Source organism: Cyprinus carpio, chromosome A25 (assembly GCF_018340385.1).
Source record: "Cyprinus carpio isolate SPL01 chromosome A25, ASM1834038v1, whole genome shotgun sequence".
Classification (NCBI taxonomy): Eukaryota; Metazoa; Chordata; class Actinopteri; order Cypriniformes; family Cyprinidae; genus Cyprinus; species Cyprinus carpio.
Genome location: NC_056596.1, coordinates 4,828,649 through 4,852,704, shown reverse-complemented (window position 1 = coordinate 4,852,704; position 24,056 = coordinate 4,828,649). Strand labels below are relative to the sequence as shown.

General features: G+C 39.2%; 1 protein-coding gene across 1 annotated transcript; it reads left to right on the top strand.

Annotated features, from left to right (window-relative positions):
- Positions 1–5,435: 5,435 nt before the first annotated feature.
- Positions 5,436–22,571, top strand: LOC109047389 (intestinal mucin-like protein). The gene is given in 18 exon segments (XM_042715901.1): positions 5,436–5,501; positions 5,503–5,593; positions 17,084–17,331; positions 17,424–17,607; positions 17,718–17,928; positions 18,015–18,190; positions 18,365–18,434; positions 18,673–18,773; positions 18,927–18,958; positions 19,485–19,662; positions 19,739–19,843; positions 19,991–20,031; positions 20,148–20,270; positions 20,356–20,454; positions 20,893–21,021; positions 21,128–21,167; positions 21,256–21,379; positions 21,853–22,571. Coding segments are annotated over 18 exon segments (2,199 nt in total). The 3' UTR covers positions 22,034–22,571.
- Positions 22,572–24,056: the final 1,485 nt, after the last annotated feature.

Sequence of the window (24,056 nt, the reverse complement as noted above, 5' to 3'; positions counted from 1 at the left end):
CAGAAGTCTACCACAACAACATCAAAACCTACCACACCATCTTCCCCTACACCGACAACTACCACGAAGTCTACTACAACAACATCAAAACCTACCACACCATCTACCCCTACACCGACAATTACAACAAAGTCTACTACAACAACATCAGAACCTACCACACAATATTCCCCTACACCGAAAGCTACCAAAAAGTCTAATACAAAAACAGCAAAAACTTCCACATCATCTTCCTATACAATGACAACAATACAGTCTGGATCAGTCTACTACGACAGCTACCACAAAGTCTACTACAACAACAGAAAATCAAGTTAAAGATACTGCAACACCACAACCTACCACACAATATTCCCCTACACCAAAATCAAGTTAAAGATACTGAACAACACACATCAAAACCTACCACACCAGCTACTCCTAAACCGACAGCTACCACAAGTCCCACAACAACATCAAACTACCACACCACTTCCCTCACCGCAACTACCTCGAGTCTACTCAACAACACTCAAAACCTAACACACACCAATCTACTCCCTACCCGACAGGCTACACATTAAGAGTCTAACTACAACATCATCAAAACCGACCACACCACTCTACCCCTAACCACCGACACTTCCACCAGTCTAGCTACACACATCAAAAACACTACATTTCCATCTTCCTACAACTACAACACCACAAACCTACCACACAACCTCAAAACCTACTACAACATCTTCCACTTACACCGACTACCACCAGTCTTCTACAACAACATCAAAAACCTACCACACCATCTACCCCTATATCGACAACTACCACAAAGTCTACTTCAACAACATCAAAACCTACCATTCCATCTTCCTCTACACCCATACAACTACCACGAGAGTCACAACCATCTACAACAACATACCAAAACCTACCACACCATCTACCCCCTACACAAACAATTACAACAAACCACAGAATGGTCTACTAACTACAACATCAAACCTACCATTCCATCTACCCCTACAACCGACAGCTACCACCACGAAGTCTACTACAACCAACATCAAAACCTACCACACCCATCTACCCCTACACCGACAATTACAACAAAGTCTACTACAACAAAACATCAAAACCTACCAGACCATCTTCCCCTACACCGACAACTACCACAAAGTCTACTAGCAACAACATCAAAACCTACCATTCCATCTTCCCTACACACCGACAACTACCCAAAGGTCTACTAAAACAACAAACATCACAAAAACCTACCACACCCTTCACCCCTATACTGACAATTACCAACGAAGTCTACTACAACAACATCAAAACCTACCATTCCATCGTCCCCTACACAGACAACTCCAAGAAATCGACTACAACTCATCAAAACATACCATTTCCAGCTTCCCCTATGCACCGACAACTTACCAACAAAGTCTACTAGAAACAACATCAACACCTCCCAAAACAGCCATCTTCCTACACCGACAAAAAACTACCAACGAGTCCTACTAAAACAACGTCAGCAAACCTACCACCCCTCCAACCTACTCCTATATCGACGACAAGCTACAACGAAGCCTCCTAACAACAAAACAACATCAAAACCTACCCCACAATCTACCCCTACACCGACAATTACAAAAAAGTCTACTACAACAACATCAAAACCTCCCAGGACCCTCTTCCCCTACACCCGACAACTAGACCACAAAGTCTAACTAACAAAACAAAAACATCAAAAACCTACCACACCAGTTACCCCTACAACCGACAACTACAAACGAAGTCTAATACCAACAACGTCAAAACCACCCAGACCCATCTACTCCTACAACCACAGCTACCACGAAGCTACCACAACAACAACCATGCAAAACATACCACACCAGCTACCCCTACACCGGCCAATTAACAACAAAGTCTACATACAACAACATCAACAAACCCTACCCGACCATCTTACTCATACACCGACACTATACCACGAAGTCTACTACAAAAACAAACATCAAAACATACCACAACACCTTACACCCTACACACCGACAATTACAACAAACGGTCGGTACTACAAACAACGCATCAAAAACCGACCAGACCATCTACTTGCTACTCCTACACCGTACCAACTACCACGAATTCTACTACAACAACATCAAAACCTACCACAACCATCTACCCCTACACCGACAAATACAACAAAGTCTACTACAAACACCATCAAAAACATAACAACACCATATTCCCCTTACACCGACAGCTACCACTAAGTCTACTACAACCACATCAAAACCTACACACCCATCTACCCTAGCACCGACAATTACAAACAAAGTATACTACACACTCAAAACTACCAGGACCAGCTCCCCTACACCGACACTCCACGAAGTCCTACTCAACACATCAAAACCTACCATTTCCATCTCCCCGACACCGACACCTACCACAAAGTCTACTACAAACAACCTCAAAACCTTACCACACCATCTTCCCCCTACACAGACAACTACCACAAAGTCTACTACAACACTCAAAACCTACCACACCAAGCTACCTACACGACCATTACCACAAAGTATACTACAACAACATCAAAACCTACCAATTCCAATCTTCCCCTCACACCGACAACTACCACAAAGTCTACTACAAAAACAAAAACATCAAAACATACCACATTTCTCATCTACTCATACACCGAACAGCTACCACAAAGTCTACTAAAACAACCATCAAAACCGACCATTCCGCTTCCCCTACAACCGACAACTAACCCCAGTCCCTACTACAACCAACACAACATAAACCTACCAACCCTCTACCCCTCCACCGACAGTACAACAACGAAGTCTACTACACAACACAAAACCTACCAACCAATCTACTCCTACACCGACATCTAACCACGAAGTCTACTACAACCACCCATCAAAACCTACACACCCATCTACCCCTACACCGACATTACAACAAGTCTACTGCGACACAGCAAACCCTACCAGACCATCTTACCCTGACCACCGACAACTACCACAAAGGGATACTAACAAAACAACAACAACATCAAAACCTACACACCATCTACCCCTACAAACTGACAATTACAAACAAAGGATCTACCTACATACAACATCAAGACCTCACCAGACCATCTTCCCCTACTACCGACAAAACACCATCGAAGTCTACTTACAACATGCAAAACCCTACCACTTCCCTCTTCCCCTACTACCGACAACTACCACAAAGTCTACTACAACAACCTCAAAACCTAACCCACTACCATCCCTACTCCTACACAGACCGCTCCAACAGGTCCTACTAAAAACAACAACATCAAAACATACCAACACCTCCACCCCTATATCGAAAGCTACCACGAAGTCTACTACAACAACATCAAAACACTACCACACCATCTAACCCCTACCACCGACTATTACAACAAACGTCTACTACACCATCAAAACCTACCATCCCATCCTTCACCTACAACCGACAACTACCACCCAAACGTCTATAACAAACAACATCAAAACCTACCAAAATCTTTCCGGGCACGCCAATAACACGAAGCTACTACAACAACGTTCAAAAAACCTTCCATACCCTATACTCCTAAACCGACAACTACCACGAAAGCCTACAACACAACAACATCACAAAACCTACATCCACCTCTATACCCTACACCGACAGCTCACAACATAATGTCCCCCGAGCCTACAACAAAACAACTCAAACCTAACCACATCCTTGACCATCTTACCTCCACCTACATCTACCGACAACTACCAACGAAGTCTACTACAACAACATCAAACCTACCCAAACATCTTCCCCTACACCGACAACTACCACGGGAAAAAGTCCCCACTACAAGCCTTCAAACTACCACAAATCATTTTCCCAGCATCTACTCCTACCCGACAGCTACAACAAAGCCACTACAACAACAAAACCTACCACACCTCTTCCACTACACTGACATCTACAACCAAGTCTTCTAACAACAACATTCACACCCTACGAAACACCCTCCCCCCCTGATATCGACGCTAGCGACACCACAAAGTCCAACTACTAACAACACCTAAATCTACCACACCCGTCTTTCCCCGACACCGGACAACTACCAAAGCTACCTTACTTACGACTGTCCAGAATGGGATATAATAGATGTACATTGAATATACCTTCTCTTTATTTTTTAGTTTCAAGGGGTCATGAGATTCAGTTGCAGATTTGTTGTATTGTTTCCCCCCCCTTTTCTTGAGGTTTCATTGCGGTCCTATTTTGTAAAATCATAATTTCCAACCTCATTTTCACTCTTCGGTGGAAGAACACGCTCAAATATAAAGGTTCGTGACATCTTGCAGAAACTCATGTTTATGCCCACTGCGGCAATTGACTAAATTTATTGCAAAGGCCATACAGCATGTCCATGTATTTGTAGACGCAAGATGGCACAGGGCCGGTGATAGAGACATATGTATGAAACTAGAGTCAGAACCCAAGGCACTATTATTATTGATACTATTGTACTCTGTACAATATTGATTCTTACTTGTCATATACCAAAGAGATTGCTGTATGTGGGCTACTGATTATTTATTAGTAAACACTAAACAAATGACTTACAGCTCATTGTTGTTAATTGCCTTAAACACTTGGCACTGCAGTACTGACAGCATGTTTAGAATAATTTCACAGGAACAGCTCGTTGTGAAAAATGTGAAGACACCAATGAAAACAGTAATCTTTCGGATACTTCAGGCACGTCCACTTAAACAATAAACGTAAGCCTGTGGCATTTTCTAATTTCACTAAATCTTTAGAAAGTCCATGCAAAGTCTTTGCAATGTTGCAGTTTTTTTACATCCCCTGACAGAATGTACGTAGTTTGACAGTCTTCCTCGGAATCGGTACTCTCAACATGCAAATATTGCTCTTGTGATTGATGAGTAGAAATTGGGTTTTTTCAGAAATACACCATCTGTGATTACATACCATTAGCATATGATATCTATTTTAAGGGGTGGGTCGAGGGACACACAGTGTTTCTCCCAAGTTTCAACATCTGCGGCATTTCCGAAGGGTTAAGAAGCATTAAATTATATGTTAAACTGGGGAGTTAGTTTGGAGTTCGAAAACTTGCAGTATGGTTGTATTGTTCGTAAAGTCTCTTCCTAAGAAGTACTCTCTTTAATGTGTTGATATCAAGAACAGTTGGATTCCAAGTTTCATGACCCCTTCATAATATGATGTAATTGTAAATTACAATTTTTTCTACAGGAGCAACTTTTTTGGGTGTCCATGGTCGATTTTAAAATTCCAAGTAAATAACATAGCTCTTCATTGCCAATTTTAAATGTGTCAGTCTTATTCTAGTACTTTTTTTTTTATGTTCCCCAGAACAATGAGACCTTCCACTTGTGTGAATGCACAATTGGGAGGTGCGGTTAAAGACACCATCATCATCGAAAATTATCCCATTTGAATGCCCTTCCACTGCAGAATATCACCTGTGAAAATGGACCAAAAAAACCAGGGCTGGTATATGATAAGTACGGGCTGCTGCAAATATTTGCATGTGACTGTGAGTAACACTGGTTCTACAATCTTTATATCTGATTCTGTAATTCATTGAATGAATAGACAGTGGATGGGTCCCTTTAAACCCAGTGCGCTTTATTTTTTAATGTGCTGCTCTTCATGTTTCCAAAAGTGCTTGAATTTGACTATATTTCCTTGAAAATGCTTTGTTTTTTTTTTTCTCTTTAGGAAACATTCAACGTTTTCAAATTATTCACTTAATAGTTTCTATGCAGAAGCAGGACATTACCCATCAGGCAAAGGTAGCAACCACCTTTGGCCCCAAATGCCAAGGGCCCCCTAAATGTTTTTTATTATCTTCGAGATAATCTCTATATAGGTATCTCAATGCCCTGACTGGCAAAGTAGTTGTAACTGTTCCTGGTCTTCCACTCCCAGGGGGAAGTGCCGATAGAGTTATTACCTGTGCTCTCAAAGGGGTGGAGAGCACCTTAGGTATATACCTGAGCCTTGGTTTCAGGGTGACCTTAGAGTCATTGGGCCCCCCCGAATTCCAGGCAAGAGGGGCTCACAGAGAGTGCCTGTAGATCTCCCATCCACTTTACCGATACTAGTGCCAGTAGCAGAACGGTTTTTCAGCATCAGGGGATGTTCTTCAGAGCAGGGCTACCAACAGAAACCCTGTGTGCCTTGTTCCCTGATTCGCCTGATTACCCTGTGCGATTCAGGGCGATCGGAGGGGGGAAATGCGTAAAGGAGGAGGCTAAGCCAGTTTAGGGCCAACCAAGTCCATGTCCTTCGAGAAAATAAGTTGGGCAGTGAGAGGTTGTCCCTACTTGAAGCAAATAAGTCAACCTCTGCCCTTGCCAACCCAGATCTCCCAGTAGCTTTTCTGAACCGCTTGGGGGTGGAGCATTTCACTCTCTGAGGGGGACATTGCTCTGAGACAAGCATGTCTGCTCCTTGGTTCAACCTGCCTGGCAATATGCCGTCGCCCTCAGCAAACGCAAGTTGAGCTGAGCCCAATCTAGAGGCACTTTACTAGAGTAAACTGTTCAAAGAGGTGCCTTGAGTGAGGTCCTCCCTGGGTGTTTTATGTAGGACACTACCGTCATGCATGTCTGTTAGGACTACGGACATGGCTTGCTGGTGTCCCCTTAGGTCTGGCAAGAAGGGGCAAAGGCCCAAACACACTGCCAGCATTTCCAGGCAGTTGAACTGAACGGGGTATGCATTTCCCGCAGATCAGGAACGACACCTGAGGCGCTGAGTCCAGCACTAACTTGGGCCGGGGTCTAACCTAACACTTTGGAAATGGGTAGGTCTGGGCAGAGCGGGAGCTTGTTGCATGGCCGGGATGACTTCTGTGCAGCAGTGAAGCACTCTGCAAATCCCTTAACCTGAGGTCTGAAGAGGCCAAGAAGGGGAGACCCGGGGAGTCCAGGGGAATGGGACTTAGTGTTGGATCTTATAATGTCATTGATTAAGGTCAACCATAAATGACGCACAAGCACCACTAAGCGGGCACTCGACACTACTGATCGGCTCCGCGGGCCTTGTTCTTGGTGGTGCATCTCCAAAGCCAAGTCTTTCCACACTGTGCAGCTCTTTTAAAAGCTGCAAAGTCCGGACCAGACTCATCCATAAGACACCATGGAATGGAACCATGAAAAACCCCCCCCCCGACCCAAAGTGCCGAGGCTGCTTGTCCAGCCCGACAACATAGGCCCATCCGACGAGGGGCTCCGACTTCAATCCGGCATAGCTGGATGTGTGAGTGAAGAATGGTGAAGCTCTTGTCGAGGGGCTTGAGGGCGCCCCAGAACAAAACAAAACACTCGTCCCAGGTGGCTGTGAGTGGGCTCCTTAGGGCTTGTAGAGACCACTCCCCACCATCCCAGCATACCCCAGCTCCAGCATAGTCTCTCTATGAGGAGAAAGCATGGCAACGCATGGTACGGGGCCAACGTGAGGCTCGCTTGTAGCTCCAGGGCCCCGGCCAAGGTCCTTTGCCCTGCGTGGAGGAAGAAAACGGGTACCGGAGAGCGAGGGGTGGGGGCTCCATTTCTAAAAAGAAAGACTGCCCGCAAAGCGCAGACCCCTGAGAAAAGACGCATATCCTCCGCATGAGGACACTTCCATCCTCCTTTAGCACATCTTCAGTATGGGATCTACCCCAGCATGAGATGCAACCTCGCCGTGACCGTACCCCGCCCCCCCCCCGTGAAGACAGTGCAGGTGAGCCCTGCACAAGTGACAGAAACAACCCCCGCCCCAGGGTGGCATTGGGCATAACCGCCACAAAATTTGCTCTTTTAGATCACTTGGATTTGCGGTAGGGGATTTGGCCCAAGACAGTGTTGCTTGCGGCGGCTGTCGAGGCGACTGCGAGACCCCCCCCCCCCATCGTAAGCAGCGGAGACTGGCTGAGCAGAGAGGTCTTGATCCACTGCGAGGTGTTTTCAATGGCGAAGCTTTCAAGTCCCGTCGTCTCAGCAAAGATTCTGTCATCTTCGCTGAAGGAGAACCCGAATCTATATTGAAAAAGCTTCAGTCAAATCGGAGAAAAACGGAGTGTTTTCGCCCATAGCGTCTTAGCAGACACAGTACCAGTGAAGTATCGAAAGGCGAGCGGTGGAAAGAGTACGAACAATATATTCTACTCAAGTAAAAGGTACCATTACATTAATGAAATTTTACTTTAAAGGGGTGCTATAATGCCTTTTTTCACTTTTTTAAACTCTTTAGTTAGTCTGTAATGTTGCTGTTTGACATAAAAAAGATCTGCAAAGTTACAAAGTCCAATTCAAAAGGAGATATTTATTTAACAGAAATCACTTTTTCAAAAACTACAATGAAACGACTCGTTTGGACCTACATACGCATATTTTATGGGATTTATGATATCACAAAGCTCGTGGACGCAATGGGACAGAGACCTAGTTGAGCTGCCACTGGAGAAGGCAACGAGTGTTATCACTATGTTGGAGACACGCTAGCTTTCCCCAAGGCAGATGAGCTTAGAGTGGTTACAATCATTCGGGTTTAATCGTGCCCAAATTGATTTGATTTGATTCAATATTTACACTGAAGCTCACAGCAGGCGGCATTGATATAGGGGCATGACATTCCATGACCAGGCGCCGAGGTGCTGTCGATCACAATAACACACTGGCGCCAGCTAAACACAATCACAGCGCATATTCGTTATTTCAGAAGGCAGGCCTTCATTTGATGCAGGCAACTATATCAGCTGTTCATGAGAGAGAGGTGTTGTAATAATGTTAAAATATGTTGAAAAATATATGTTTTTCGAAGAACCTAGTATGAGAGGCTGTTTCTAGTACACCCCCAAAACAAATTCAAGACCTTGTAAAAGAGGACCCCTGAAGTACCAAGTAAAAGTACCAGTCTAAAAATATACTCAAGTAAAAGTAAAAAAGTAGCTTGTTTAAAATTACTCAGAGGTAAAAAATTACTGTTACCATTTTAAACAGTGGGAGGGAGGCAATAAATGGAATAGGGGCCAAGGGTGTCAAACTCAGTTCCTGGAGGGCCACAGCCTTACACAGTTTAGAGATAACCCTAACTTAAAACCACATCTGATCCAGCCTAATGTAATCATTTAGGACCTTATTTTTATTGAAAACTACATGGTATGCTATATGTCGGTAAGCAGCAGCGCCACGTAGAGATAATAAGACATTTGGGCTGTGTACCACCCACTTCCTGCAGGTCATATCATCAAATCTAATTTAATGCTTTTTAATGGCTTTTTAAAAAATGTTTTAATGCCATACACGACCCATACATACATACATATACATACATATATTACTACACACACTACCAGTCAAATGTTTTTCATGTTTTTGAAACAAGTATCTTCTGCTCACTAAGGCTGCACATAAGTAATAGTAACTAATGAGAAATATTATGTCGAATTGTGTTGTCCGTGTGATCAAAGCTGAATTTTTCAGCATCATTACTCACCCAACGTGCTTCAGTACAAGTAAAATCATTCTAATATGCTGATTTGCTGCTCTTTGGTGTTGTTAGTGGATTAGGTGGGTGCTAAGTTGGTGCTCAGTCCTTTATAATGGTTATTATTATCATCACATATTGAACACATTTTTTTCCTGCTTTATACTTTGTGTTGTAAATCATGATATTTTACTTTTCAGCATACATGGGGGGTCAGCATACATAATATTATATTCAATATTATTTAATATTCTTTGTGAAATAAAATATCTATTGTAACATTATAAATGTATTAACTGTCAATTTTTATCAATTTAATTTGTCCTTGTTTTCATATGTTTATATAAAAAAAACACACTGATAGTTTTTTATTTTTATGTTTTGAATCGATGAATATATATTATGGTTTCCGTTGGGTCAAAAAAAAAAAGAAGAAGAAAAAAGATTAAGTTTCAATTGCTTTACGTTCTATATTTATAATCAGAAATGTCTGGTTGCGGAGCAGCAAATCCATATGATTATATGATCATATATATCGGATTTCACAATTACTCCTGCTTTTATGGGATTTTTGGTCAAAATCAAAATGTGAATGGCGAAATAATCATAAGCCTGATAAGAGTATATTCTTTCAAAAACATGTAAAAAAAAAATCCTAATGATCCCAAACAATGTAAACCTAAAGTGGGACCAAACCGGCCCTCTATTTTAAATTTAACCAGTATTCACATGTGACAATAATGCCAATAACGATCGTGAGATTTGGAGTAATTCAAGTCAGATATGACAATAAGACATGAACATATCTTAGGATATGTAAAACTATCACTATTGTATATGATCAGTTCTTTACGAGTCTACTACTGAAATGGATTAATGTGATAATGTTAAATTGATTTTCAAGGTGTTTTTTTTAACATCTAGAGAAGGGCAACTTGCCTGGTTTTTTTTTTTTTGTTTGTTTTAAAAAAAATCCTAATCTAATAAAAATGTTTGCATTATCTTTCATATCAAATTCTTACATTTCATTAATGATAATACATTTACATTGCAAAATTACAACTGCATGAATAATGTTATGAGCTTAGTGTTTTAAATAATTTTGTAGATTAGGCCAGCATTAGTTTTACTCCAGTCCGCCGACCCTGTAAACGCCACTACTAAACATCCACATTGCGGTTGGTTCACAGCAACCCGGAGGCAATTACCAAACTGTTCCGCTTGTGTATCACACCAATGTACATATTTTGCAACAGCAAATTAAAAAGTTAATAATTATGAAGGTACTATATTCAAAATAAACTGGTAATATTTTTATTCAAAATCATCTAAAAAAATTGAATGCATGTAGAAATCAATTTAATGACTTTTAATGCTATTTAAGGCCTTAATTTTCACAAAATCCATTTAATGACTTTTAATGCTCTTAAACGCGGAAACCCTGTGTTACCAGGCAAATTAAATCAGTATCAACAAAATTCATCTTTGCAATGCAGAGGAAACACAGAAGCTTCATCTGAAGTGGCATTTAGATTACACACTGTTTAATGCAGGACATGAATGCATTTAACCTGCAGTTACAAATGCAGAAATAATGTTTTGATATATACAACATAAAATGGTGAATACTCATTTCAAATTATAACAAAAAATAATAATAATTCAAAAGATACTTTAAATGTGAAATTAAAACCGCCATTAGGTGTCAGCAAGTCACTGTTAATAAGTGAGTCATTGCGATTGAACTGAATCATTTAAACGGTTGATTCATTCTGGAACTAAACACCATCATTGCTCAGAGACACAAAACTGTGCTATGGTGGCATGTGTTTGGAATTATTTTTGTTGTCGAAATAGAGCAAAAACAGGCAATATGGTGTCTAAAACTCAAGTCTCTTAATCAGGCCCAGTTCTACGGGGGTAGCAGTTAAAAGCACCCGCAGTTAAAGTTGTTTAATGGCATTTTATTGCAGTTATGGCAAACTATCCAGTGCATTATGATTTGCGCTTTGGAGATCGATTTCTGTTTCAACATGTTTTTGCAGCGTTGAGCAATGTAGCCAATAACAGACATATCTGTTGATTTCTTGAATCAGAGGCGTTTAAAGGGGTCCTATTATTCTTTTTCACTTTTTCAACTTTAGTTAGTCTGTAATGTGGCTGTTTGAACATAAAAAAAATATCTGCAAAGTTACAAAGCTCAAAGTCCACTTCAAAAGGAGATATTTAATTTAACAGAAATCACTTTTCAAAAACTACAATGAATGACTACAACGCATATTTTCTGGGATTTGTGATATGGGACGAATGGGACGAGACCTGGTTGAGCTGCACTAGAGAAGTGTTATCACTATATCGGAGACACGGTAGCTTTCCCAAGGCAGACGAACTTAGAGTGGTTACAATCATCAGGGTTTAAATCGCGCAAATTTTGATTTGATTTTGACTCTACATTTACACTGAAGCTGGCAGGCGGCTATGGTAAGGGGCATGACATTTCCCAATCATGCACCAAGTGGTGGCAATCACAACAAACACTGGCCCAGCTAACCAATCACAGCACATTTTTTATTTCAGAAGGCGGGCCTTCATTTGATGCAGGAACTATTTGAGCCATTCATGCCAGACTGGGGAGAGAGGTGTTGTAATAATGTAAAATGTGTGAAAAATAATGTGTTTTTCGAACAACCTAGTGCCTGTTCTAGTACACCCCCAAAGCAAAATCAAGACTTTGTAAAAGAGCATAATAGGACCCCTTTAAGTTAGAATCAGTTCAGCAAAAAGTGTTGATGCAATGTAAATAAGAGATTCTTTGTGCAGCGTGAAGAACTTTAATGATAATAATGTATCTTTATGAGATCACCATGAACTAAGATGAGTGACAACATTTTTAACGTGATTATGAACTGAGCGCTCTTTGCGCCATAGCAACGGACACCACTAATATTTGTGTGTGTGTGTATTATATTATATTATATTATATATATATATATACATATACATACATATATATATACTGTATATATGTATATATGTATATATATATCCCCCATATATGTTATATATATATATATATATATATATATATACAGTCTGACATTATTACACTGTTGTTTAAAAGTCTGGGGAGAGTGTTTTGTTTTAACGTGAGACTCTTATCGGACGATAAAAAAAATATCGCCGTTAATTTATTCTCAAAGTTGGGTTGGGAGCTGGGTCTATACTACGCAAGCTATGATGACTTTCACCGGGATAGTTTAGCGCGGATGTATACCTAGACGAATTGCACTGTAGGGGGCGAGAACGAGTCTTCGAACCTGTGTGTATGCCTACTGTGAAATTACCAAGCTTCCCAAAAAAAAAAAACTCGACAAGACTCACGCTTGTTTCACACATACTCTGTCTGCAGTGCGTATGCAGTCCATGTGTGTGTGGTGCAGAAGCAGCACGGACTCATTGTGCTTTCACACAGGACGCGTTTGCAGTCCGCTACTGGTCCGCGGCTGTTTAGTCCACAAACACAACATTTGTTCATCATTCTATATTTCAAACCATGTTAAAAAAAAAACACAATCGTGACTCTTATCACAGAACAGTAAAAGTCTTTCATAATCATAGACATTAGTTTAAACTTAATAAATATAAACAACATATTATTCATGCATTTTACTTCTAGGTTTGTATAATAAGCTGCTCAAGCAAGCGGCAAAACATTTAAACACAACAATTAGCCTACTTTTCTTGTTGGGATATCGTAAATATTTAAAATTAAAGCACCGCTGACAGAAACAGTCGACTCTCGTGCCTTTTGGATTTAGATCTTTATTACAAGCAATCGCATGGTTCTTAATGAACTTTGTTTTTCTGCTTCCATAAAAGTGCATAGGCCTATATCATGTTGCCTCATTTATCTAAAGGTGCTCTTTTTCTTGTTTTAAACCTAGCCAAAACCCATGTGTTGCGTGTAAAACAGTAGGCTTTAATTAGTATACATTTATTGTGAAATTACTGCATTTCCGTGTCAATCCATGTTAATTTTCACCGCGAACAATGCGCTGTCATGCGCTGCTCCTGGAACGCACTGACGGACCACAACCGCGTGAACGCTGGTATCCGTTCTCTTTCATCATCTCGTGTTCGCGATCCAGAATCCGTTAACATGGGAGCGTAAAAAAAAAAAAATGCAAGGCATACGCACTACAGACGGAGTAGGCCTATGTGTGAAACAGGCGTAAGGTTGTTTGCAACTTGTGCAATGCGGAATTAGTTTACTGTAGGAGTTCTTTCAGTCTTAAGTACCACCTAAACGCAAAGCATCCCTTAGCTAATGCGGAAGATGCCGGGCAAAGTAATGTAGCGCAGGGGAAGAGTCGTCGTCAAACTACTATGTTTGAGTGGAACACAGCTCTATCAGTACTAACAAGTACATCTTATTGAACATAATTTGAATGCCTTCGGCAGAATTCAAATGAGCCATTTTAATCTAGATTAGCACTAGTCTAATCTACTAGACTTCATGGCACTCTGTAGAAGTGGTTTGTTTGGTTTTGGGCAAAATAATGATAATGTCAAATCACACATCTTTAAAACAACAATTACGATATTATCGAAAACGATATATATCGCATACCCTGCACCACTGTCTTTTTGGCTAATTTGTGCAAAACCTTTTGCTAAACTGTCAAAGCTTCATTTTAATCAAACAAATGCAACGATGCAAGTATTTAGCTTACCCCTACATGCTTGCGAAGGGTTGATTTCGAGATTTTATAAGCTGTTCGCTTGGTCTCCCTAGGCAATCATGGCTTACACTGCATAATAGAGCATAAATATGGCCAGGGCTTCACTTCATTTCCTTCGAGTTCAACTTTAGCAGAATACGACAGGGTTTCGTTTTCAGCTGGGTCTGCACCACTAACGCCTGTCTTGTCTGTCTACATCTTTCATGTGATTTTAGCATCAGTTTCTTCTTCTTCTTCTTCTTCTTCTTAAAGAATTTGCGGCAGGCTAGATGCATCACCGGTGTATTACTGCCCTCCTCAGGTCATCTGGATACTCCGCTTAACCTTAAAATCCTTGCGTAAAAGTCCAGTCATGTGCAAAAAATTGATAAAGACTTTCTTAGACTCATAATCCTTGTGCTAAGGATAGATTTTACAGAAACATTTGTGACTCCATGTTCAAATAACTTTGAAAACATGCAACGTCTTGCTGCATGATGAATGGAACACTCCATTATAACATGGCTCACAGTTTCTTCTTGTCCACATCTACATCTGCCATCTGGATGTTTTCCAATCCTTGGTAACCCAAAGTTCAACGCACAATGGCCCAACCTTAGTCTGGTTAAAACGACACTATCTTTTCTTCCCTACCTTCTAGTCATAGAATGCCCTACTATTGGCTGAACAGAATAGTAATGTCTGCCTTTATATCCTTCATTCCATTCTTTTTGCCATAATTTTATTGTTCTTTCTTGGATAACACTTTTACACTCAACCCTACCATACATAACCTCCAACTCTACTTCACTTCTATTTACAGCCTTTATTGCCATTTCATCTGCCTCTTCATTTCCCTGAACACTTATGTGAGCTGGCACCTAAAGAAATCCCAATATATTCCCCATTTTATTAACTCGATTAAGTATTACTAATAATTCTACTATTAAGTCTGACCTGGCTTCACCTTTCCTTCCCTTTAATGCCATTAAAGCTGCAGTTGAGTCTGAACAAATGACTGTTTTCCCCGGTCCATTTTTCTCCACCCACTCCAAGGCCAATAAAATAGCCACCAGCTCTGCAGTAATGACTGACATATTATATGCTAATCGTTTTCCATTCATTAAATTCAACTGAGGAATATGTATTCCTATTGCTGTTTTCCTACTTCTTAAATTCATTGAACCATCCGTAAATATCTGAACATAATCTGACCAGATTCTCTTTAAATGATTATAAACCATAACCACAGGATTACCTTCATCTTTCTTTATTAGATCTAAAATACTAAGGTCCACTTTAGGAACTGGCAGTAACCATGGAGGTACTGGAGGCCAAATAATTACTGGTGCAATAATACTATAATTCACTCCTATTTCCTGAGCTCTCTTACCTATTGAAGTCTTCCTACTCTCTCTTTTATTTCCATCCCTTCTCTGGAATTCCCAGTGTTCCTTTAATAGTGTTCCTTTTAAATTTTAATAATACTCTGGAATTCCCAGTGTTCCTTTAATAAAATCCTAGCAGGGTTAGAACAATTATGACTATGAATTTGTTCCATCGGCGCTCTAATGTGGTCTCCTCCAATTCAATTAACAAATTAGCACCAGTTTGGTGCCCCCCCATTATTTATGTACAAGTTTCCAGGGAGCTATTTTTTTAAAATCAGTTATTAATGTTTTTTAAAATGTAGCAAAGTACAATCCTTCAAACAAAATATACTTAAGTAAAAGTAAAATTACAGCAAAAAGCCACTCAATTACAGTAATGTGAGTAAATGTAATTCCTTACTTTCCACCTCTGTTGAAAGGGAACACCACTCCTGCGCCCAAAACCAGTCATCTGTGGATGAGAATCCAAAACAAGGACTGGTGGGACGTTGTCCTGCTCCACTTAACAGACGCTGAGTGAAATGAGAGTTTTATAATGATGGGACACTCATTTATACTACACTTTATTTAACGGGAAGAACAGCTCGTTCTGTGCGTCATATGCTATTTCTGTGTCATTGCACATGCGCAGTCCTTTCTGTTATGGTTTTCAATCCGATCAAGTGTTTACATGCACTCTCAATCGTATTAGAAAAGGAATAAACCACCCATTTCAATCCGAGCTCAATCGGATTGATTAAGGTGTTTACGTGGTTCTCAGCCACATTCCTGGAGGACCCCCTAACACTGCACATTTTGCATGTCTCCTTAATCAAACACACCTGATTCAGGTCACCTGCTCATTAGTAGAAAATCACAGACTTGAGATGGGTGTGTCAGACAAAGGAGACATGCAAAATGTGCAGTGTTGTATTCAGATAAGGTTGTCATTCCAAATAAATTAACACAAGTTGAGAAAACATTTTCAATTCTACCATAAGCTCTCTCTGCTCTGTGGTGCCTCTCCTAGCAGCAACTATCCCAGCCATGTCCAGCGCAAAATTGATTAATTCATGCTTTTTTGGGCATTTAATAATGGAACAAATATCAGTGATTTGATTACCGCAAACCTTATAGTAGTATATCAGCATATAGTAGTATATCACGCATTATTCATTACAATACTCTTCTCCCATAAAATTTGCGCCTGAAAGGAAAACTCCTGCAAATGCACATACAGTAAGATTAGGCACAAAAATTGCTGTCCACGCCTTTCAATGCTTATTTTTCACTGCGTCATTAGTAAAAAGGCAGTAGTTTTTTGACTGCAAAAAGAGGGTTTACCTGGAACAAACTGTTAGTAAATCTGTCTCTTAGTGTTTACCAGGTTCAAGTAGTTTGATCAGTTCAAATAACTGAATGTTGTTTTTTCTATTGTTCATCCTCTCCTAATCATAGGTTTTTGTGAAGGCTGGGGTGACCCGCATTACAACACATTTGATGGACTCTATTACAGTTATCAAGGAAACTGCACTTACATATTAATGGAGGAAATTATGCCTCAATACCATTTGAAGATCTACATCGACAGTGTCTACTGTGACCCTGTTGAGCGTGTATCCTGTCCCAGATCTATAATTGTGTCTTACAACAAACTAGTCATAACACTCACAAATCACAATCTATTAGGTGGTGCAGACCTAGAGGTGAGATTTTATAGATTTGGAATGAATAACATGTTTTGTCTGCTTTACTTAGTATCCTAAAATTTTCTTGTCTTTGTCTCCTTTTATAACAGGCTTTTGTGAACAATGTAAAGTTACGGCTGCCATATTTTCGTAAGGGTGTGAGAGTTATAAGCTCAAGCCTAGACTTGATGCTTAGTATTCAACAGCTGGGTGTTAATATAACATTTGGAGCTACTGGCTTTGGCATCAATTTGCCATTCCAGCATTTTGGGGACAACACTCAAGGTCACTGTGGTAAGGCATGCAACCTCCTAATTGTTGTATAGATGGAGACAATGTGGATGGTATACGAGGGATTTTTTATGCATTGTCCATCTAAATTATTCCAAATAATTCTCACTAAGGAACATGCAACAATAACAAGGCTGATGACTGCATGATCCCTGGAGGGATCTTGGTGGACAACTGTGCAGTGATGGCAGATTACTGGGCAGCCAGTGGTGTGAATAGTGAAATTTGCACTCCACCAACTGCATTACCTACTGCTGTAGGTATTAGAAAATCTACATCTAAGCCATGCCAGGCTCATCAGGACTGCAACCTCCTCAAAAGCAAGTAAGTGGATTCTGTGTGGTGTCCTTATTATAAATTTAAATATACAGAGCTTCCAAAATTATATTTACTTCTTCTGCCTTTCTCAGGTTGTTTGAAGCGTGCCATTCCCATATACCCCCCAAAAATTTCTTTTTAGCATGTCAATATGACAGTTGTCATATGAGAAACCCTGCCTTGGTGTGTACCAGTCTGCAGACTTATGCGAGGGCTTGCTCTCAATTAGGCATCTGCATACACTGGAGGAACTACACTAACCTTTGCAGTACGTTGCATTTTATTAAATTTTTTTTTTAGGTTTATCTAATTTGCTTAACTTTCTGTTGTACCTTTCTGGCATTAAATTTCTTTTTTATGTGAGATTTGTGATCTTCGTGACCTCAGACTTTTGGAAGCTGTTGATTATTTAAGTGTTGTATTTTATCTTTTCTTCCCCCAGAAATTGAATGTCCAGCAGATAAAGTCTTCAATCCTTGTGGTCCAGCTGAGCCACCAACCTGTGCTGATATGTATGCCCATTTATCCAAATTTTTACATAGTTTAGACATTTGTGGATATGAAAGTTTACTGCTTTAGTATTGTAAACTGAGGGATGGGAATATGACAGACATGTACTTGAAAACAAAAAAAAAACTATTAATATGAAGTTTAAGAGTTAATAAATTGTGTTATGCAGATGTTTATTTGAATGAATCTTAGATGATATGTGTGTAATAAAAAAAAGGTTAAATACTTTTTTAATTGCAGACCTGAACAGAACACCATTACAGTGTCCACAGAGGGCTGCTTTTGTCCTAAGGGCACATTACTCTTCAACAAGAACACAGACGTTTGTGTGAAAAAATGCGGTGAGAAACCTTTGACTCAAGTTTATGTGCATGCATAAGGCATTCAAATTGAGAAGTAAAAAAAAAAGTGTGCCTTTCTGCATCATCCTGCATACCTTAGCTGCTTTTCAAGAACATATCTATCTTATGTTGTTCTTCTCTTTTTGTTTTTAGGATGCCTGGATGCCTCTCGAACACCACGTGAGGTACGGTGGTGTTTAACAGTTTTAATTTAGCTGTTTAGACAAAACTAGAATTTCATTTCATAATTCTTAAACTTCAAGGTCATTCCGCAAAACACTGCGGCAAGCTCACTTATTAAAATCATCCAAGATGGCAGGTGACATGAGAAAAATATGAATAATAATCATTCAGTACCAAAATGTATCAATAAAATAGTTAGCACACATGCATATTGGCATGAAAATACTATGCATTTTTATGCTTACCAGAGTTCAATTTTGGCTTAGCAACATACTTAAGCCAAGCTCATATGAATTTATATGAGTAATGCTATTTATATTTGCTTGCAAGGTGAAAAAAGAAGAAGAACTGCATATATGGATTAATTCTTCACACTATAACCTGTAGCATGAATTTACAAAATCAATAGAGTGAATTTTCATCATATGCCGAATTTAAAGATTTAACTGAATAATGCTAAATAATGGCCAAAGCTAAATAATGATGGAAATAGACTTTTAACAGAATTCTCTTGATATTTTGCGGCAGTTCAATGAGGTTTTCGAGTACAACTGTGAGGAGTGTATCTGTAATAAGGACAGCAAATCAGTGACCTGTAAGCCCAAAAAGTGTTCAGATGTCAACCCTGAGATCTGCACTGAGCCCGGCTTTGTGCTGGTGAATGTCACCAATCCTTCAGACCCATGCTGCAGTAAACAAGTTTGCAGTAAGTTTATGTACAGTTTTTTGCAAGATGTTTCTTTTTCATCTTCCCTTTATTAAGTCTCCTTTATGTGATGTAGACTGTGATGGCAGCATGTGCCCACCTATGAATAAAAAGTGTCCAGTCGGACGTGACCCAGTCCCGAAAGTGCCTTATGGAAAATGCTGTCCAGAAATCAAATGCGGTATTGCTATTATCCACACATCAGTTCATTTTTGTGACATTTGTATGCTTATTTTATTTTTATTCATTTTTTTTTATCTCAGATGGTGTCGGTATCCCCTTTAATATCAGTCTGTATAGTTTTGTGCTTTTTTGTTTGCTTCCTCAGAGCCAAAGAAAGTGTGCGTCCACCTAAATATGGAATATATGGTAACTAGAATGACTTGAATATTACTATTTTTTTTTTTAAAAATCAAACATTTTTGAGTTTTTTATTTTAAGTACTAAATGTTTTACACTCTCATGTCTCCCATCACTTCCCCCAGCCTGGTACAAACATCCCCGTCACTGACTGTCAGGAATGCATCTGTACGAAGGACGTGGATCCTGAAACACAGTTGTTCAAGGTCAAATGTGGATCTGTGCAGTGCAATGAGAAATGTGATCCTGTAAGTTGTGTGATGAGATTTTGATCGTCTTGTCTCAGAACCAACGGTAATTTCGCTGACTTCATGTGATATTTATTTTTCACAGGGTTATGAATACATTAAAAATAACCTTAATGACTGCTGTGGAAAGTGTGTGCAAACTCACTGCACTGTCAATATCAATGGTGTCAATCATACATTAAAGGTAAGGTCAAATGTCAGAGGTTCAGTCACCTTGAGGTGTGGAATATTCAGGTTAAATGGAACTTAAAGGAATAGATGTTTAAAAGTTAAATTAATTATAAATGCAGAAAATGTACTCCACATACCCTCATATGTTAAAACTAATACTGTTTTCTTTCTTTGAACACAAAATGAAACAGTTCATGTTGCTTTTTTCCTCCTCAACAACATAAGTGGATTGTCATAATCAGGGACAAAAAAAAAAAAAAAAAAAAAAAACCTTATTAAAGTATTAGTACTGCAGTAAAGTTTTTTGAATTTGTGTGAGGAACAGACCCATAAGCCATTATTTCTTGAAAATCTCATTCTTCCTAACAAACCTAGGAAAATAATAATCATTCAAATAATCATTGCAAATTTTTTTGCAATGAATTTGACCTTGTTCTCTTTTGGTTCATAGGAAGGAAAGACTTTGCCCTCTACAAATCAGGGCTGTGATAGAATCACGTGTACTAAAGTTAATGGACAGTTCATCATCAACAAATACACAGTCCAGTGCCCTCCTTTCAACATTTCCAACTGCAAGCCTGTCAGTACTTCATATATCCCACAAACACATATTTACATATTATACTGACTGATCATGGTGATTAAATTACATTGATAACATTCTGCCTTTGTGATTCGCTCTACAGGGCACTGTTCAGCGGTCACCCGATGACTGCTGTCCTGTTTGTGAGTATTTTTTTTTAGAAGAATATTTTGTTTTTTTTTGTTTATTTTATTATTATTTTTTTTTTGTTTCTATTGCCCGTGTTTGTAGGTGTTGACCAAATTAAGGGATGTCAACTACAGACCATTCGCAGTTACATAAAACACAGAGACTGTCAGTCAGAGAAGAAAATGGACCTGACATTTTGTAGTGGAGACTGTACCAGTTCTAGCAGGTGAGCAGACACAGACTTAACCTGTGTTATACCTTCCGTGTCCACTAGTGTCCGCTATGGTATGTGTGACGTAAAATTCGTCATCAGAGAGTGTTCGCGGAGGCTCTGAGTGGACATCCGCATGCCTCCCATTTTTTGTGACGCGCGGCTTCAAAAGCACCAATTGCACATGCGCAGCCTGTGTGAAGAAGCCCATTGCTACTCGAACCTGTACAATCTGTCGATAAAACAATATACAGACAGCCAGATGTGCAGTAATTCTGGCCGATTGTTTGTTCACACATATGTTGCGGAGCGGACCATCAGCGTACACTTTCTGTAGTCCGCGTCCGCACTGTCCGTGTACGTGTCCGGATTGGTCATGCGAAAAGTTTAACACAGGCTTTACAGACATAGTTGGCATCCTAACTGAAACAGACACTCATAAGTGACTGATTTGAAATGCTTTACATGTGTTTTTCTGTCATTCGTAGGTACATTCAAGCTGGAATGTCCTCTTGTACCTGTTGCCAGGCCACTCAAGCAAGTAATCGCACAGTGAATCTTGGTTGCGTAAATGGAAACATAGTGACCCATACATACATCCATGTTGAGAAGTGTGCCTGCAGCAGAGCTAACTGCCATAGAGAGGACGTGGGCCAAACACTCACTTAAGACAACCAAAGAAAACCCAAAGGACTTCCATGAGCAGCAGCGAATCATCCACCCATCATAATCAAAATCATAACTTTAATTGCACATGCTTTGTTTAACATTTCTTAAACGTGATCTATAGAGCTTTTCTTTTTTCTTTGTTTGATAAATATGTACTCTTTTGCTTGCTTAAAATGAGCAATTAAAAAAGCAATTAAAAAGGCATTTTAAAACTAAATGCATGTTTATTTAGTCGTTAATTGAGAATATCTTTGTGTTTGTATGTTTGTATGGGGTTTGTGTTTATTTACACATATCTAGCATCTGGTCCTTACTTTGGTGTTCCTAGTGCCATGATCTACTGTTTGGGTTAGGGAAATGCTTTAAAAAATGCCCAAACTCTGTCACCAAAATTGTATGATGTAGCTAAGTTGCTTTTAATTGTTAACTTCTCCAAAGCACATGAATCACCTTGCAGAAATGATTTACTGCTCCTATTTTTCTATTTTATAGTAGTGTTTGTTTATGGACAGTCATGGGACAGCTATAGCATGGCAGCCATTAAATTTTTGCTAATATTTTCTCAGCATCTTGACTTTTGTCAGTGTAACGGCAGTTCTTTCACTGTGAGAATGTCAGTATTCCTCCCAATCTTTAGCACTGGTTAAAGACTCCTATATTTTACTTACATGGGGAAAAATCATATGAAAACGTGTTTATTTAGTAATGTAACAGGTCTAATTAATCATACAAGACAAGTATTTACAATCAAGAAAAAGTGACCATGTACTTAGTAACAAACATTAACAGGATGTCTTTGGAAAGCAGATCACTGTATTGATTTGATTTAATATAAAATACATTTAACGTAATAATTATAATGGCCATGTGATGTATCAAAGATATTTGATAGTTACAAACATAATTACTCTTTATTTACATGTAAAGAATTAATATTAGTCATCAAACAGGATCTGGATCAGCTGGTTGTTCCAGTCATCTTACATTGTATTCTATGGGTATATTTGAATATTTCTGTGGACTTTCTGTGGAAGCCTAACTATTGGATTTGATCATGTATTACAATGAAAACCAAACAGGATTTCCAAAGGCAGAAAATGATATTGTTTAATTTGTATGCCAGTGGAGAGAGAAAAAATGTGTACAAACTGATTTGAGTCATGCAAAGTTGTTGATGCACTGTAGAAAAAAAAGAAGGCTACCTCGAAAAAAGAAAAAAAGAGCAACCTAATACAATCAGTTTAAGTTAACTCAGTTAACGACTGATAACTTCAATATTCTTATTCCTCTAATGAGTAACAGGCAGCCCATTAATCAAAATAATTCTGGCTAAGACAACTAAAGATTGTTAGCATTTAGCAATGCAAGGAGCTACTGGGAGCTACAGTACATGTAAAGCAATAATCATTTTTAATAAGATTTCAAGCTGCTATGCATGCTGGCAACTTGCACAACATTGTGCAACATAAAATTGTTCAGATGACTCTATTTGGAAAATTGGGACAACATTTGAACAAGTTTTGAACAAATACTTGAGTAAATTTTGCCAACTATTTTAGAGTAGGCTACTGTTGCTGAGTTCACACAAAATAATAAACTCCTTAAAACATTGCTACTTTTTAAAAAACATTGTTAGAAGAACTTTTTGCAAGTTAAATATTTTTATGTTTTGGTCTTCAAATCGGATTTGCCATGTTCCAAGAGTGCAGATATATGGATATAACTGATTCTACGGTGGACGAGAGAGCTCAATGCACTGTAACTTAAGAAAACACTTGCAAATTGAAAAAAAAACACACGAGAATATAGAGAAAATATTTTTATGTTTTTGAAAACAGCAAAATGGGGACTTTTCAGTGTTTAAACATGCTGTCGGCCTGTGTTTTTTTTTTTGTGGTACGTTGGTTGGTTGGTCTTTATTTATGTTTGTTGCTTTGTTTGTTGGTTGAGCAAAAATAGACAAAATAACACCTTAAATAAAAATGCTTTAATAATAAATAATGGCCTAAATACAGGACCAGCG